Genomic DNA, 15,851 nt, shown 5'->3' on the forward strand with positions numbered 1-15,851 from the left:
GTGGGTCCTTCTAGTTGTGGCATGTGGACGCTGCCTCAGCATGGCTTGACGAGCAGTGCCATGTCCGCGCCCAGCATCCAAACTGGTGGAACCCAGGGCTGCCGAAGCGGAGCACGGGAGCTTAACCACAGAGCCATGAGGCCAGCCCCAAAGAGATCTTCCTTATTCCTTTTTTTTTCAATTCTTCTCCCCAAAGCCCCCCAGTACATAGTTGTAGATTCTAGTTGTGAGTGCCTCTGGTTGTGCTATGTGGGACACCACCTCAGTGTTGCCTGATGAGTGGTGCCATGTCCGTGCCCAGGATCCAAACTGGTGAAACCCTGGGCAGCCGAAGCCTGGCACGTGAACTTAACCACTCAGCCATGGGGCCGGCCCCTTATTCAATCTTAAAAAAAAAAACGCCAAAAAAAAAAACCTTTTCCAACTTTGAGGTTCTTTGATTTTGAATCAGGTATGTCAAAGAGAGGTGGAAAGCAACATGTGTTGTCTTATACGGGCCAAACTGTCCTCAACACTTTAGAAACATTGGCTTTTATGTGCATATATGTATATGTGTATATGTACATACATGTATAAATGTCTCTGTGAAAGTAGTTATTGTTCCCAGTCTATAGATTAAGAAAACTCACGAGTAGAGAGGGTAACTTATTTTCCAGGGCTGCTAAGTAGAGGGACCAGGATTTGAATTTAGGAAAATCTGACCCCAAAACTCATCTTCCATGTATGCTATCCCCGTTGCAAACAGGTTAGGAACCACTAGGGTGTATGGTGAAGAAGGAAGAGCGCTGTATTGAGAGTTGGAGGCCTTGTGTTTGTTGCCCACCACAGACAAGTTGCTTAAACCCCTGGGCTCAGATTTCCCTATTTCTACAGAGAGAGGGGTAAACTAGATTCTCTCTTTCAGCTCAAATTTCTTTGTGTTCGCCATTGTTTTATATTTAGGAAACAGCACTTCCTGCCCTCATTTGGAAGACCCTTTTCTGAAGTTATCTGAGCTTCTTGGTGCTGGATGAAGAATTCCTGGTTTATTAGAAGGTTATAGCAGATTTCCTTTGACTTTTTCCATTTGCTTAATAGAATTGAACATATTTTTTCTTCCATTGGCATGAAAGTACATTTTATGAAAATTATTCCCTTTCTTAGCCAAGTAACTTGGAATATTGAGCTATATTTAGGCATTCGCCCCACAATACATATCTACACTGTTATATCCTGGTACAGATGTGCTCTTCACACTAATAATTGCACTGTGTGTTTTCATAATTTATCATAATGATCCCATTATTGCTTATTATAGAAGTCCCCTTTCTTCCTCCCCACCCCCAAGTCTAATTGAGGTCGAGACAGACCATAAATACGTTAATATAGATTGCATGCTCAGAGGAAATGGAGTTGGTTTCATAGTGGAGTTTTAATTTAGGATTCGTTCTGGTGATGTAGCCTCTTCCTATGGTACATTACTTTGAGCCCAATATAACTGCATGTTCCCACAGCCCCTCATTATAGCTACAGCTTCTCACTGCTTTTTAATTAAAAAAAAAAAAGAAGAGAGGGAGAGAGGGAAAATGAAACCTAAAGCTTAGGTTGGATATTGTCTGGGTACGCAGGGAGTATCCTAGGCAGATTGCTTATTTAATTTTTTAACTCTTTCAAAGCTTTCGTGGAGATGTCTTGATTTCTGTTTCCAGGGGGATGGAGATATATGTATCCATCCAATTATATATATATAATTTCACACATACGCGTGCCTTCACACACAATAAGCTTCAAGAGTTTTGGAAAGTAAAAGCACCTTATTTATATAATTGTGAAGCTTACTATAAACTTTGAGTAAGTGGGAATCTTTTCTGTATCCTAGAAAGGCAACCAGCTGTGTGCTTAGATGGTGGCAAATGCCGAGTGAGCATTTATACTGCTCATCACCTATTGGGAGTAAGGCAGGAAATGTGGAAGATTGTAAAAATCTTTAAAGGCTGATCTTCTGGTACATCAGAAGTTAAGAGTTAATCATTTTTTCTCTAGTCCTGTGGGCAGCAGAAGCAGAGAAATGACTTTATTAAGAACAGTTTCTTTTGTCATTCCTTCATCTTGAGGGATTCCAAGCACTTTTCAGATACTACAACAAATTAATCTCCAAAGATGACGGGTAAGAATGGCTTAATCCTCTTGGGATTGGTGGTGTAAGACACAAGGAGAGTTTGCGCCTGAGCTGTTGGCCTCTCTGTAGGCTGTGAGAGTTATTCTTTTTCTGGATCCAGAGCTCTTTGGCTCTTCTGTACCGAAATCAGTTTGACAGCTCCAAGCTTCTTCCCCAGTTACATATGCTTGCTTTGTTTTGTATAACCAATCACTCTCGCAGTGGTGAATATTGGTAAATATAATCTTGAAGTTAATTTCTGGGTCAGGGTGTTGTTAACTTCACAGTTTTTATTGGGGACCTTTCACTAACAGGACTTCAGCTTTATGAGTCCATATTTCGTTCAGTGTTGCTGGAAAGACAATTCCATTTTGCCTTTATCAAGGAACAGGAACCCTCAGATGAAAATCCCCTGGACCTGTGCTGTCCAGTATAGTAGCCACTAGCTTCATATGGCTGTTGGGCATGTGAAATGGAGCTAGGTCTGTGTTGAGAGACATCATAAGTGCAAAATACCTGTACTAAATTACAAAGACTTAGTGTGGAAAAAAAAGAATGTAAAATATCGTATTAGTAATTTTTTATATTGATTACATGTTGAAATGATGCTATTTTGGATATATTGGATTAAATGAAATATATTCTTAAAATTAATTTCACCTGTTTCTTTTTACTTTTTAAAATGTGACTACTAAAAAATTTAAAATTATGTCTATGGGTTGCATTAATATTTTGATTGGACAGTTTTGTCCTAGACTGTTAAGCCCATTGGTAGCAAAGTAGTCTTTGTCTTATTCACACTTATGTCCCCTGTCCCTAGCACCAATGTCTTATACGTAACTGGTACTTAATAAATATTTGTTAAGTAAATGAATCCTCACTGTTATTTGGAGTGGTCAGATTTCGGAAATGAGTAGAAACATCTCTATTTGGAGTGTTAGGATCTGAAAAAGAGACAATTGAGGGTTGAGAAGAAATGAAAGAAAAGAAGTTCTTAAAATTTTGCCTTGGGAGAGAAAAATGCTGCAGTAAAGTATATCAGTGCTTTTGAACGGCTTACCCATCTGTTGGAGAGGGAGGTGGGAGCTGTTGTTGGAGAAGGAGCCATGTCAGAGCATCTTAATGGGTTCTGCTATGCTCTGCCACAGAGTTGTCATGAGGGGACTAAAGCTGGATACCCTGTGTCAGGGGGAAGAGAGTTGGAGAAACAGCTGGTGAACCTAGAGGTTGCTCTTTTAGAGATGTTGTATTTAGACCGTTCGTAAAGATTAACAAAGCTATTCCTGTCTGGAGACTCCATACTGGCCCTTTCCATTCCTACATCCTCATTTAGAGACATCATCCTAATGGAAACCTGGGACTGCTGCTAGGCCAGCTGATTACTGGAGGACTCCTCAAGCCTTGGTATTGTTTAATAAATTATTTGTTGAAGGAGTGGTTTAACAAATATTATTTTAACTTTGCCAAAGTCTTGTATGACTTATATTTATGGGTATATATTCTTGCCTGAAGTCCCTCAGATCTGTCCTCTTAGGATTCTGGAATCCTGGTAGATTAGCAAACTTCCCAGAGGTCAGGTGCAGCTTTTAGAAGGCACCAGGTTGTCTTTGTAAGAGGTCATTAAAGGATCTCGGGCATCCTGTCTCCCTACTTGGAAAATAGCGCTGTTAACCACCTTTCTGCTCCAGAGACGGGGTGAAGATGAAGAGCTTTAAGTTCTGCAGAAGGAAATTGCTATTTCAATGGAAATTGTTAGAGGTAAAAATGAGTCTCCTCCCCGACCTCTGAAGTGTTCATTTTAAAGAAGTGGATTGGAAGATGCGTTTAAGAGAGACATTGCCGGTGTTCTTCTATCTTGCGTTTCTTAACTGAGGTACTGTTTAGCTTTCTCCTTGTAATTGTGGTCCACTGCTTTTTCTCTCTGCCCTCAGAGAGAAACAATCCAGAAGTCTCCTTTCCATGGAGAACTGTGGCGCTCGCTCGTGCTTTGGCTCCTCGTGCTTTGGCTCGCCTGGGTAGTAAGCTCACGCTAATCAGAATCACAGCAGGGCTTGTTTGATGAGCCCGAAAGAATTAGTGCTCCCGGGGGCTGAAGTTCCTTACCTGCTGGGGAGCTGCGGATTTATAGTTTGAAGCCTGCCCTCCTTCAGGATCCAGCTACCTTTCCTTCCCCTTCTCACATGAAAACCATACCTCCTTTTTCTTGTAGTCCGTGCTTACTGGCATGTTGATTTCTTTTATTTTTTTAGATATAGACCAGTAATGATTACAATAGGTTTTTGTAATTTTCTTGTTTATGGAAATAGAGTGTGATCATATGAAATTATAATCTATCCCAGGGTGGCTAGGAACACAGTGAAAAATAGCAGGTGGTACCCTAGAAACCAAATTGTCTGATGTGAGTTTTCTAAGCAGTGTCACATGCTTAGACTTACTGAAGCACCTGGTATGTGGAACCAGCAGGGTACATGAGTTGAGAAAGGAATGACTTTGCACCACTGGGATAGTGGAGTTCAGTAACAGTGTGGGGTATAAGTCGCAAGGTGAGATAGTAGAAATAGAAATTAGTATAATAGAAACCTGTCTGTTATCACCAAACAACTTAGCCGGCTGGCGGTGAATGTGACATTTTCTTCTGTTTAGTAGTAACATACCATGTCGCACCTACCACACTGTTGGTGTGTGCAGTTGTTATAACAGATAAAGAAAAGCTCATTGAAGAGCCTAACACAGATGTTTTGTGATGGGGAAGACATAATCATGTGGATTACCTTATATAATTTCATATATTTGTTTATTGCTGTTATAGTTGAGAGTTATTTCACTAATGTTTGCAACCTTTTGGTACAAACTTCCAGTTATAGGATGAATAAGTTCTGGGACCTTGCAGTGTCAGAGGCACAATGAGGTCCTGACAGTATGGTGGAAAGAGCCCTGGACTAGGAGTCAGGAAGTGCTCATTCTGTTTTCAGTGCTGCTGCTGGTTATTTGACCTCTGGGCCTTACTCTGCTCTTCTGTAAAGTAGGAATTGGGAGTGCAGTAGATCCTTGGAAGTTACATATGTAATAGTCTCCGTTTGAACTACTTGTGAGTGACTGTAATCTTTCTTAGACATGAATTAAAACCACATGCTAAGGGATTGGTGTTGGGGCTTGTATCCTAACTAGTAACTTCCACCTAACCCAATGTCCCCATCTCAAAGTGGCTTTGTTCCCTGTGATTTCTGTATACACAGGAGGTTTTGTGAAGTGATAAAACGTTGCATGTTGAAAAAATTCTGTAAAAAAAAGCCAACTACCTTAGAGGTGACTTTAATCATATTTTTATAGAATCATTAAAGGTCTGAAACATAACCACTTAGAACTTCACTCCATTTTGTGGGAGAAATTGTATGGCGCTTTCCAGTTGGGGAATTCCTGAAAGCTTTTAGAATATTTGCTATGTGTGCCCTTCTACATCTTTTCCAGCTCTAAAATCCTGTGTTTGTTTTTTTCTCTTTCTCAGCCCAACAGGGGCACGAAACGTCCCCGGGATGATGAAGAGGAAGAGCTGAAAATGCGTCGGAAACAAGCTGGTACTCGAGAACGTGGCCGCTATCGGGAAGAGGAAATGACTGCTGTGGTAGAAGAAGCAGATGATGACAAAAAAAGGCTTCTTCAGATTATTGACAGAGAGGGTGAGGAGGAAGAGGAGGAGGTAAGGTGTAGAGATTGGTTGGGAGCTAAGTTGGCTGGCCCTGCCATAGTATCTGTAGAGTGTAATTTTGGGCCAAATTTCTCTGACTTCCCAGCAGAATCTGTAAAATGGGGTTAAGGATACTTACTTCACAGTGTTGATGTGAAGGTTAAGTGGGATAATGGAGTTGGGAAAGCGTTTTGGAAAGTGTAAAGAACATTACTGATAGAGTTTGACAATTATTCTGAATTATGTGTTATAATTGAGGCCCAAGCACTGGACTGTGGGGCTATTGATAGTGACTGAGGAGGGTCAGGGCGGCTTCCTGGACCGTACTGAGGACACAGAGAAAGCCCTCCCATCTTTGCATATATTCAGTAGTCTGAAAGAGGAGTAGAATTTTATCAAACAAGTGGAAGAAGGGCTTTTCAGGCAGTTGAAATGGCAATGCATTTGTAGTTCGAACAGAGAATATTACATATGTAACTTCCAAGGGTCTACTGCACTCCCAATTCCTACTTTACAGAAGAGTAGAGTAAGGCCCAGCAAAGCAACAGAGGTAGAGAAGTTCAAGGGGGAGCTCAGGGATTAGGTGTTTAGGTGACGTAAAACACAGTTTAGGGAAAGAAATCCTTAAGTGTCTTTCTGTTTGCTGTTCCTTAAGATGTCTTAGGGCCTTTGCACTCCTTCCTGCCTCTGGATATTTTTACTTCTGTGCCATCTGCTAGAATGTTCTTCATCCTGTAATGCTTTCATGGCTGGTTTCTTCTCATTCAGGTCTCAGTTCAGATGTCTCCTCCTCAGAAAAGTCTTTCCTATCTCTGAGGTAGCCCTGTAAGTCATTTTCTCACCCTCTTATCACTTATTCTGTATATTGTCATCACAGCACTTATCATGATCTGAAATGCTTGTTTCTTTATTCTGCTCATTCCTTTTCCTCTCCCCAACCTCCTGTGAAAACAGGGTCTGGCTCTGTTTTGTTCACAGCTGTATCTCTAGCACGCAGAGCAATGCCTGGCTCTTGGTAGGCCCTTAATAAATATTTATTGAATGAATAAATGAATGAAGCTGAAAAGAGTAGAAGTAAAATATCAGTGATTAAAAATAAAATGACCTTACCTTTTTGTCTTTTTAAATCCTTAAGTGTTAACTTGTATGTTATTTCTCTGTGGCATTTTGTTCAATGTGAAATATGGAAATAGATTCTTAAAAGCCAGCTGCTTTTTGCTTCCCTCAAAGACATGCGAAGTTTGGATTTAAAAAATGAAGTTGGAGCATGAATCTGAGAAGAAAAAAAATTGATTCACATTCCAAAAATGTCTTTACTGTGTTATGACAATAAGTCTCTCCTCATTAGGATTTGTACCAGTGCTAATTTGGGGGTCTGTTCCTAAAAGATGGTGACACTTTGGAAATCTATGGTGGAAGACAGTCCTGAATTTCCTCTCTGAGGGCAGCAGCCCTGCCAGGCTTGGACGAACTGTGTGCAGCACGACCTCCCTCTCTCCCTCCCTCCGTCCTCACTAGCTTCTGCTCAGTCTGTTAGCCCTGCAGCAGCATTTAATTGGCAGGTATAAGTCCCATGTAGGGCAAGGCTGGTACTGGAGGGTTAGGATAGTAGCTGTCATGGGTAAGTGGTTTCTAGCCCGGGAGACAGTTCTAGGCTGGGAGACCAGCCCTTCTGTTAAGGGACAGGGAAAAAGAGATCACTTTGTAAAAATGACACATGGAAGGCTACAGGTCCAGGAGTTATTTTCTCACTGCCACCAAAGTCCCATTTGATGAAAAACAAGTGATGTTTGCCCCTGTGAAGTCACGTGAACTTGTAAAATATTATTGTCCTTTTTGTGCTACATCACCAGCATTTATCTTTCTGAAATCTCCCTCTGGTTTCTGACGTTGAGCTATTAGAGATACTGCTGTGGCCGATGACTAAGACTGATAATTCAGTTTTCCGTCAGTGCTGGAGAGAAATTAAAGGAAGGAAGGCCAAACCCTGGAGAAGCTAAGACTTGGGGAATCCTGTGAGAGCTGTATTAACACTAATAAGGTTTTTTCTGCAGCGTGGGTGAGATGTTAGCTGGAGGAAAGAAAAGCAGTGGATATTGAGGTTGCTTGAAAGTGATTTAACCCTTTCCTAGAAATTTAGATTATTTTAGTTAAATCCTGGTGGTACATTGGGTACATCGTGCCTATTGCAAATAGTAAAAATAACAGCTTACAGTAATATAGTGTCATATAGTTTATAATAAGCAATTTTATGTACCTCATCTCTTTAGGTCATCTCTATGATCTTGAGAGATACGGGTAATATTTTCACCCTCCCTCCCTCCCTGCCTTCCTTCCTTCCTTCAACAGATCTTCACTGGATGCCTGCTGTGTGCCAGGCACTATAATAGGCACTGGAGACTCAACAGTGAACAAGTAGACATGGGCCACCAACAGGGATATTTGTCCTGGTTTGGGGTTGGAGAGATTATCTGGGCCAGCCAGATCCTGGTAGACCTTCCTTATATAGGTCATGTGAAGGATTTAGGATTTTGTTCTAAATGCCAAATGGATGAATTCAGGAAAGACTTATGTGGTAGAATCAACTGGACTTGATGAGGGTTTGAGGATTGTTTTCAGCAAAGTAACGTTGCCGTGTGGCTAGTAAATGGTGAAGCTAGACTCTGAGTCCCAGCTGAGCCAGGACACTGACGTTGGTTTTTACCGTGTCAGGGAACCTCTCTTTAAGCTGTGGACAATGGGGAAGGGGTGGGGTCCAGCAGAGTACCTCAGGGTCCAGGAGTCATTGATACAATCTAAGGAATGTGTTATGCTCAAGATCAATTTATAGGTATCTCATTTAAAACCCAGTATATGAATATCGAAATTTAATAAAATAATAGCTAACATTTTTGAGTACTTAACAAAATTATGGGTTGATTCAGTGCTTTCCAAAACGATCTATTTCAGGTTCTCTTCATAGCGGTTTCTTTATTGCTTTTAGGTGTGAGTTATGGTTAATAACCACAAGGCTATGACACTGGGAGTTGGGAGAGGGTTAGAGAGGCAGAATGCACTGCGGCACATTACTTTAACCTAGAGAATAAACTGAGGAGAAAACATTTCTGAAATTTTAGCGTAGATTTTTTGGAGGAAAATGATTCAGCTTTCAAAAATTCCTTTTATTTACCTTTGTAGGTATTATTCCAGTGCAGGAAGTAAGAAAATTCTGTATGGTCTACTAGTTTTTTTTGCTTTCTCTCAGCGAGGTTACTGAATTCTTGATATACTGGGATTCCAAGTATCTGTCTGATCCCCGTCTCGGCAACTAGTAAGGAGCAGGTACAGTAATGTGTAAGAAACACAGAGCCGTGACTGTTGCTAATTAACAGCCGTTCTTATCTCATGGGCTGTTCAGAAATAGGCAGTAAGTTGGATTTGGCCTGGACCATAGTTTGCTGACCCCTGGTGTAGGGAAATAATTGAGGACCACTGTCACTAACTCAGTGTTTGGCCTTAAACCAGTTCTTTTAAACGTCTGAGTGCTGTCTTACCTGTATGACAAAGGACCAGGACAAGATAAATATTAAGTGATATTTATTTAATAGTGTTGCTTGCTTCATGCCATATAGTATGCTCAAGAAATATTTGTTGAATGAGCGAGTCTTTTAACACCTTAAATTGAACTTCCTGTGCTAAATGTGGGACACACAGAGTGATGCAAAGTAGGATGTGATGTAGACGCTTACCCTCATTCTAGTGGGCAAGATAAAAGTTTGTCCTGTACATTCAACCCAGAAAGGGGAGTGGCAGAATGGCATGTAAGAGCCATGGGGAAGAAGTAGTGATTAGTGAATAAGAAATCCGTTTGGGTGAAATTGTTGCATTTGTCCCTTTGTACCAGGAGGAACCATTGGATGAAAGCTCGGTGAAGAAAATGATCCTTACATTTGAGAAAAGATCATATAAGAACCAAGAGTTGCGGATCAAGTTTCCAGACAATCCCGAGAAGTAAGGCTCTGTTTTACTGATACCCTTTCTCCTCTGAGGTGTTTTATTTGCTATATTTGTTTTGTTTTTTGTTTGTTTTGTCTGCTTTGGTTTTTGTGATTTGGATCAGGGGTCCCAGGACAACCGACTTTCTAGTGGGAAGTCACTAGAAGGGCTCACAGTACTCAGAGGCGAGTAGTACTCAAGGGTACCTAACAGGATCAGCATGGGGAAAACATACGTCAGGCAGAGTCTGGAGAAATTCATGTATAGGCTTCCTATGTGTTCTCTCTCCTACTGGGAGGGGTCAGGCAGACATGCTCCTTTCACCAGCAGTGAAATAATAACACATGTGCAGTGTTTCTGTTCAGGGAAGTCCGTTTGAGACTCCATGTCCAGGAGATTTATTGAGGACAGGTCATGTAGGCATTCTCTGCCAGCAACGACTACCAAAATTCCAGACTCCCAGAAGGAAAGCAGATGTTCAGTGCCACAGGTGGGCAAAACAACCTTATCACTTAAGGAACATTTCAAAAGCCAAGTTCCCGGATGCCAGCCTAGGATCAGGCCCTCCTAAAGATCAGGCCTGTTATGTTAACTCTTTTCTATATTATTATTCTCAAGGCCCAAAGAAAACTGACCATGGCTGCCATTGCTGATAGCTTTACTGTTGGGAAAGTGCCAAATGCTTTGGGGTTAGACAAATACGGGTATGACTCCCACATGACCTTGAGTAAGTCACTTCTCCTTTCTTCGCTTCAGGTATCTTATCTGTATGGAGAAATAATACCTCCCTCACAGGGTTGTTGTGAAGATTAGATCAGAGTAGTGGGAAGTGTTTAGTTCAGCACCTGGCACATAGTAAGTGCTCATGAAATGATAGTTAGTATCGCTGTTCCTACACCAGCTCCTCGGTGTACTGGAAAGTGCTGTAGTGAGGAATCTGGTATCTTTCAGTCAGTCTTGAATCCTCACTAAAGGGATTTTCATATTTATACAGATTTTACTGTTCTAAATCTCTTTCTCCCTCCTGTCTTTCTCCCTCCCAGGACATACACTTTTAATGAATCTTAATATACCCAAGACCATCAGGCAATTAAGAGTTGAATAGTACAGTCTTTGCACTCAAGTTTATAGGTTACCAGGAAGACTGACTATAAATGCACAGTAGAAGGAAAAAAATATACCTTGAAAGAGATACAAGCAGAGTGCTGTGTGAGCATAGAGGAAAAAGCAGTGAATACCAAGATGGGGGCTGTTAAGGGCTTCACAGAGGAGGTGGTATTTGAGCTGAGCCTTGAAGAATGATTTTGATCTTTTTTTTTTTTTTTTGAGGAAGATTAGCCCTGAGCTAACATCTGCTGCCAATCCTCCTCTTTTTTCTTTTCTTTCTTTCTTTCTTTCTTTTTTTTTTTTTTTTTGCTGAGGAAGACTGAGCTAACGTCTGTGCCCATCTTCCTCTACTTTATATGTAGGACACCTACCACAGCATGGCTTGCCAAGCAGTGCCATGTCTGCACCTGGGATCCGAACTGGCAAACCCTGGGCCACTGAAGCAGAACGTGCACACTTACCTGGTGCACCACAGGGCCGGCCCCATGATTTTGATCTTAATAGGCAGAAAAAAAACATGGAAGGGCATGCCAGGCAGTGTGACTACCATGAATGAAGGCACAGAGGTCTCAGAGGGCAAGTCATCGTGGCAACCTGCTAAAGCTGATGGGGTCCACTATGTTTTCTCTGCTGTGGAAGAGGAGGTAGAAGAGAACCTGTTACTGGACCTATGGCCACATCCCTCTTTGACAGGAGGAGTAGCTAGATCGGAGCTCAGCTTTCCCAACACCAGAGTCCTATGTGGTTTTGTGCTGACCTCCATCATACGGTAGCACTTGTCATAGTGCACTGTGTGTGTGTGTTTGATTACACAGTTACACATGAATAGCTTGTCATTGTAAAAAATACCAACAGTGTGTAAGTAGAGTAAAAAATGAAAGTTCTCCTGCGCTGCGCTGGCTCCTTTCCATTCCCCTGTCTTAGAGATGGCCCCTGTGAACGCTTGTGTTAGTATCCTTTTAGACTGTTTTCTGTACACTTATTTAAATATATGTGTAAATTCGCAGATATTTTCCTACCTAAATTATAGTGTACATATTGTGCACCTTGAGTTTTTGGGTCACATAACATAACATCTTTCCATGTTAGTACACACATATTTACCTTGTGTTTTGTGACTGGTGCATAATGTTTCATGGCTTGGAGACTGGGAGTTATCTGTCATTTTGCTGTTGATGGACATTTGGTTGTTTTGAATGTTGGCTTTGTAACAGCGCTGCAGTGAGCCTCCGTGTGCATGTCTTCATGTACATGTGTTTCTGCGGGATAGGCACGTAAATGTTGAGTTCCCGGATTGAAGGCTGTGTGCTTTTTAAACTTTGAGAACTACTGCCCAATTCCCCACTGTACTCTTTAATTCTCCCCCTAGCAGGTCTCTTTCCCTGTGTTCTTGCCCATAATTAATGTGATCAGTCTTTAACATCTTTGCCATTTGTTTTATTGTTATTTCTTTCCTCAGTGGTCTTTCTGCATTAGATTCTGTGTCCTTTTAGGAGGTGGACTGTGTCTTGTTTGTCTCTGTTTGTAGTACCTAGCACAGTACCTGCCATACTATAGGTGCTCAGTAAACAGGAGAGATCTTATATAATTGATGTCACTTTATTACATCCCCATTGCTCGGAACCTAAGGGTGCATAATGAGGAAGCTGTACCGTAGGCTGGTAACACTGGAAATTTAAGAAATCCGGTTTACTTCTTGGAATGCCAGTATTGCGTTTGCCCACTTGGTAGGTATACTTCTGTCAGTTTGGAGCAGTGAGTTTCTGCAGGTTGTGTTCACCATCCACATCTTAGGTACCACAGGTGCTCTAGTGTTAAAATTCATAAAGTGGTTTTAAGAAAATTTATTTTATTTAAAAAAATCAACAGTGTTTTCCATTCAGACAAAATTTTATGTACTATTTTAGTTTTTAAATATGAACATTTGAAAGTTGAAATTATGTATAAAGAACATTTTTTTCATGGCCAAAAGCAGTTAGGAAACTACATTGTCTTTTAACCTTGAGTTCTTGAATTCTTACTGGTGCAGTGTCTTTTATAATTCTCTAGACCAGCGAGGTGCAATTAAGATGAAAATTGCTAGAGTGGATTTGAATGAAACTTTCTGGTTGAGATCAGAAACATTCAAATTTATTTTCCCGTATATGCAATTGTCATTTTGATTGCATACCAAAAAATGCCTCTCTTCATTTGCCTACATTTCAGATTCAATTGACAATTCTCCATATGCAGCCTCTACTTTGAACTGTGTGATCTTTCTCTCAAATATCACATTGAGTAGAGTGTGCTGTTTCCCTAGTAAGTCCTTTAGTAGGAGTTCTCTTCATTTTTGCAGGGGCAGAATTATTTAGTGGTTCTCAAACTTTTTAATCTCAGGACTCCTTTCCACCCTTAAATAATTAAGGACCTTAAAGTGCTTATCTTAGAAAATTCTAGAATACATAAGCACACATTTCATTAGCCATCAGGGCAATGATATCATCACATGGTGTATAGCCTTCTGGAAAACTCTGTACACTCCTAAGAGAATGAGAGTGAAAAAGGCAAATAATGTTTTGGAATTATTATAAAAATAGTTTTGCTCTTATAGACCCCTGAAAGGATCTCCAGCCACCTCCTACCCCCACCTAGGGGTCCTGGGTGGAAGAAGCATCATGTTCTCTGTGCATTGATAGCTGGTTTGTGATTGCAGGAGCACTCATCGGTTTCTGTTGTTTTTCTGGTATTTCTGAACTTTGCTGGTCGTTTGCAAATTTCACTCTTGTGGTTGAAGGAGAACATCCTGCTGGTCTGAAGTAAATGCACATGGGCAGGCCAGTAGAAGATTCTCTGTTATACCAGATGGAATCGATGACCTCATGTCAGCTTGGGTTACTCTTTCAATATCTTGCTCTATTGCTTTCCCATTGACCTCTTAACTTGATCCTTTCCCCCAGCTGTGAGTCATCTGTTGCTGAAGGTGTGCCTAACCCCTGGGCAGCCCTCTGCAAATATTGTAGTGTGTGCTTTAAATGAGTAGGCTTGTACTTTGTCAGCAAAAAGAGAAGAAAATTTTCTTTGTTGTACCATAGCAAACTTGAGCTTACCTGGATTCTGTGAGCGCACTATGTGCCAACAATTGTTAGGCACTTTATATTTATCATCTCTTAATCCTCACTATAAGGAAGCTGAGGTTTAGAGATAGGTTGGTTGGTACTCTCTGTCTCCCTTGACCACGTTGGGGCTCCGTGCTCTGTGTTCCAGTGGCAGTTCTCTTGGGCAACACCAGGCATCCTTATGGCTAATTGTATGTAAAGGATTGTTTATATTTGTGCTAGGCTAGGAGCTCCATGAGGACAGCAACTGGGATTTTTTTGTTATCTGTTATAGCCTCAGCACCTAGCACAGTAACTGGCACCCAGTGTGTACCCGATAAATACTTGTTGACACACTGCTCATGGTTACGCAGCCAGTACATAGTGTGGCTGGGAGTGTGACTCAGGTCAATCTCATTCTGAAGTCTGGGCATTTTCCACTATATCTCGTTACTCGTGTAACATTGGACCACAGTGATATTTTTATGATGTTTCTCTGCTCACAGGTGACTTTCTTATTTTGATATTTTCTGACTTTCTAATCTAAAAAACATTGAGTTAACATTGCATATTTGAAAGAATTTCAAAGTTGGAAGGGACGGAAAGCTACAGTCCATTCTTCATTCTAATTCTTGATTTTTTTTTTGATATCACCCTTTATTAGTTAGGATCTCCCAGCGACAAGGGTCTAACTTTCCAAAGAAACCTATTTCGTTATTTGGGAGCTCTGTTAAGATTTCAACTCAGAATGAAAAAGAATTTCAACAAATTCTCATTTGAGAGGTATCTAGACTTCTTGTAATCTCAGTTGCTTCCCCAAATTAGTTTCTATGTCCCTCCTAAAGTATGGTTCCCAAAACAGATGTCACAAACTTTTAGGGTCATCTAATCAAAATGATGACTCTATATTGTCTTCTTTAAGCATCCTGAAACCTCAGCAGCGTTTGTGGCAGCTGCTTTCCTCTGCTCCTTCATTGGGCAGGCATCTGCTGAATTTCTACAGTGGACCAGGGAGTGTGCCTGGGGCTGAGTGTCCAGAGACGAGTGAGAGGTAGTCTCTGTCCTTAGAGATTTGCTGAGCCTGTTAGGTTCAACGATTCTATGGATCTGCTGCCCCCTGGACTATCTGAATTTTCCTACCAGCCCTTCCAAATCATGATTCTGATTTAGCTTCTACACTTCAGGTGATAGAGAACTAGTGATCTAAAAAGGTAACCTATTTGTAAGCACAGTGGAAGGAATCTTTAAAAAAGTGATATGGGGGAGAATCCTGACAAAAATAATTTTGAAATTTACTTTGAATAATAAGCAGATGAGAATAGACAGGGAAGCATTGAAAAAGAAGATTAACAAGGGGGTGTTTTGCAATAGCAGACTAACAATATGGAAGTGTGGTCCTGGCTCAGGAATTTGCAGACAAATCAATGAAATGGAGTGAAAAGCCCATAAACAGATTATAGAGTACACATTAAATTTAGTGTATGGTAGAGGTGGCATTTCTTCAAACCTGTGGAAAAAAGGATAGACGATAGTAGTGGGGCATTTGGCCAAACATTTGCAGAAAGTAAAGTTAGATCTTTGCCATATATCATACACTAGAATAAATTTCAGATTTATTTACTCCTAAACATTTAAATTTGTATAAACATAAAAGTACACCATAAAATGTATCTGATCTTAGCATAGAAAAACCTTGCTTAGGATACATGTAAAATAAAGTTCATAAAGGCAAAGATTTGATTACTTAAACCTTTAAAAACCTTTGTGTCAGAACACACAATGTACGAATTAAAGGGCAAATATTTTTCTCTGGTTTATTTTTTTTGCAACATATGACAGATTAATTTCCTTAATAAATAGAGTGTTTATAAAT

The 15,851-nt window shown here is 40.7% G+C and overlaps 1 protein-coding gene across 6 annotated transcripts in view; it reads left to right on the plus strand.

Annotated features, from left to right (window-relative positions):
* CTNNBL1 (catenin beta like 1) overlaps positions 1 to 15,851 on the plus strand; it is a 155,847-nt gene that overhangs the window by 24,679 nt on the left and 115,317 nt on the right. For all 6 annotated transcript variants that reach the window (XM_070588367.1, XM_070588369.1, XM_070588368.1 and 3 more), the window contains exons 2-3: positions 5,643 to 5,834; positions 9,706 to 9,812. In XM_070588367.1, coding sequence (XP_070444468.1) covers positions 5,643 to 5,834; positions 9,706 to 9,812 — 299 coding nt within the window. The remainder of the gene's footprint in view (positions 1 to 5,642; positions 5,835 to 9,705; positions 9,813 to 15,851) is intronic.

The sequence above is a fragment of the Equus przewalskii genome, chromosome 21 (assembly GCF_037783145.1).
Source record: "Equus przewalskii isolate Varuska chromosome 21, EquPr2, whole genome shotgun sequence".
Taxonomy (NCBI): Eukaryota; Metazoa; Chordata; class Mammalia; order Perissodactyla; family Equidae; genus Equus; species Equus przewalskii.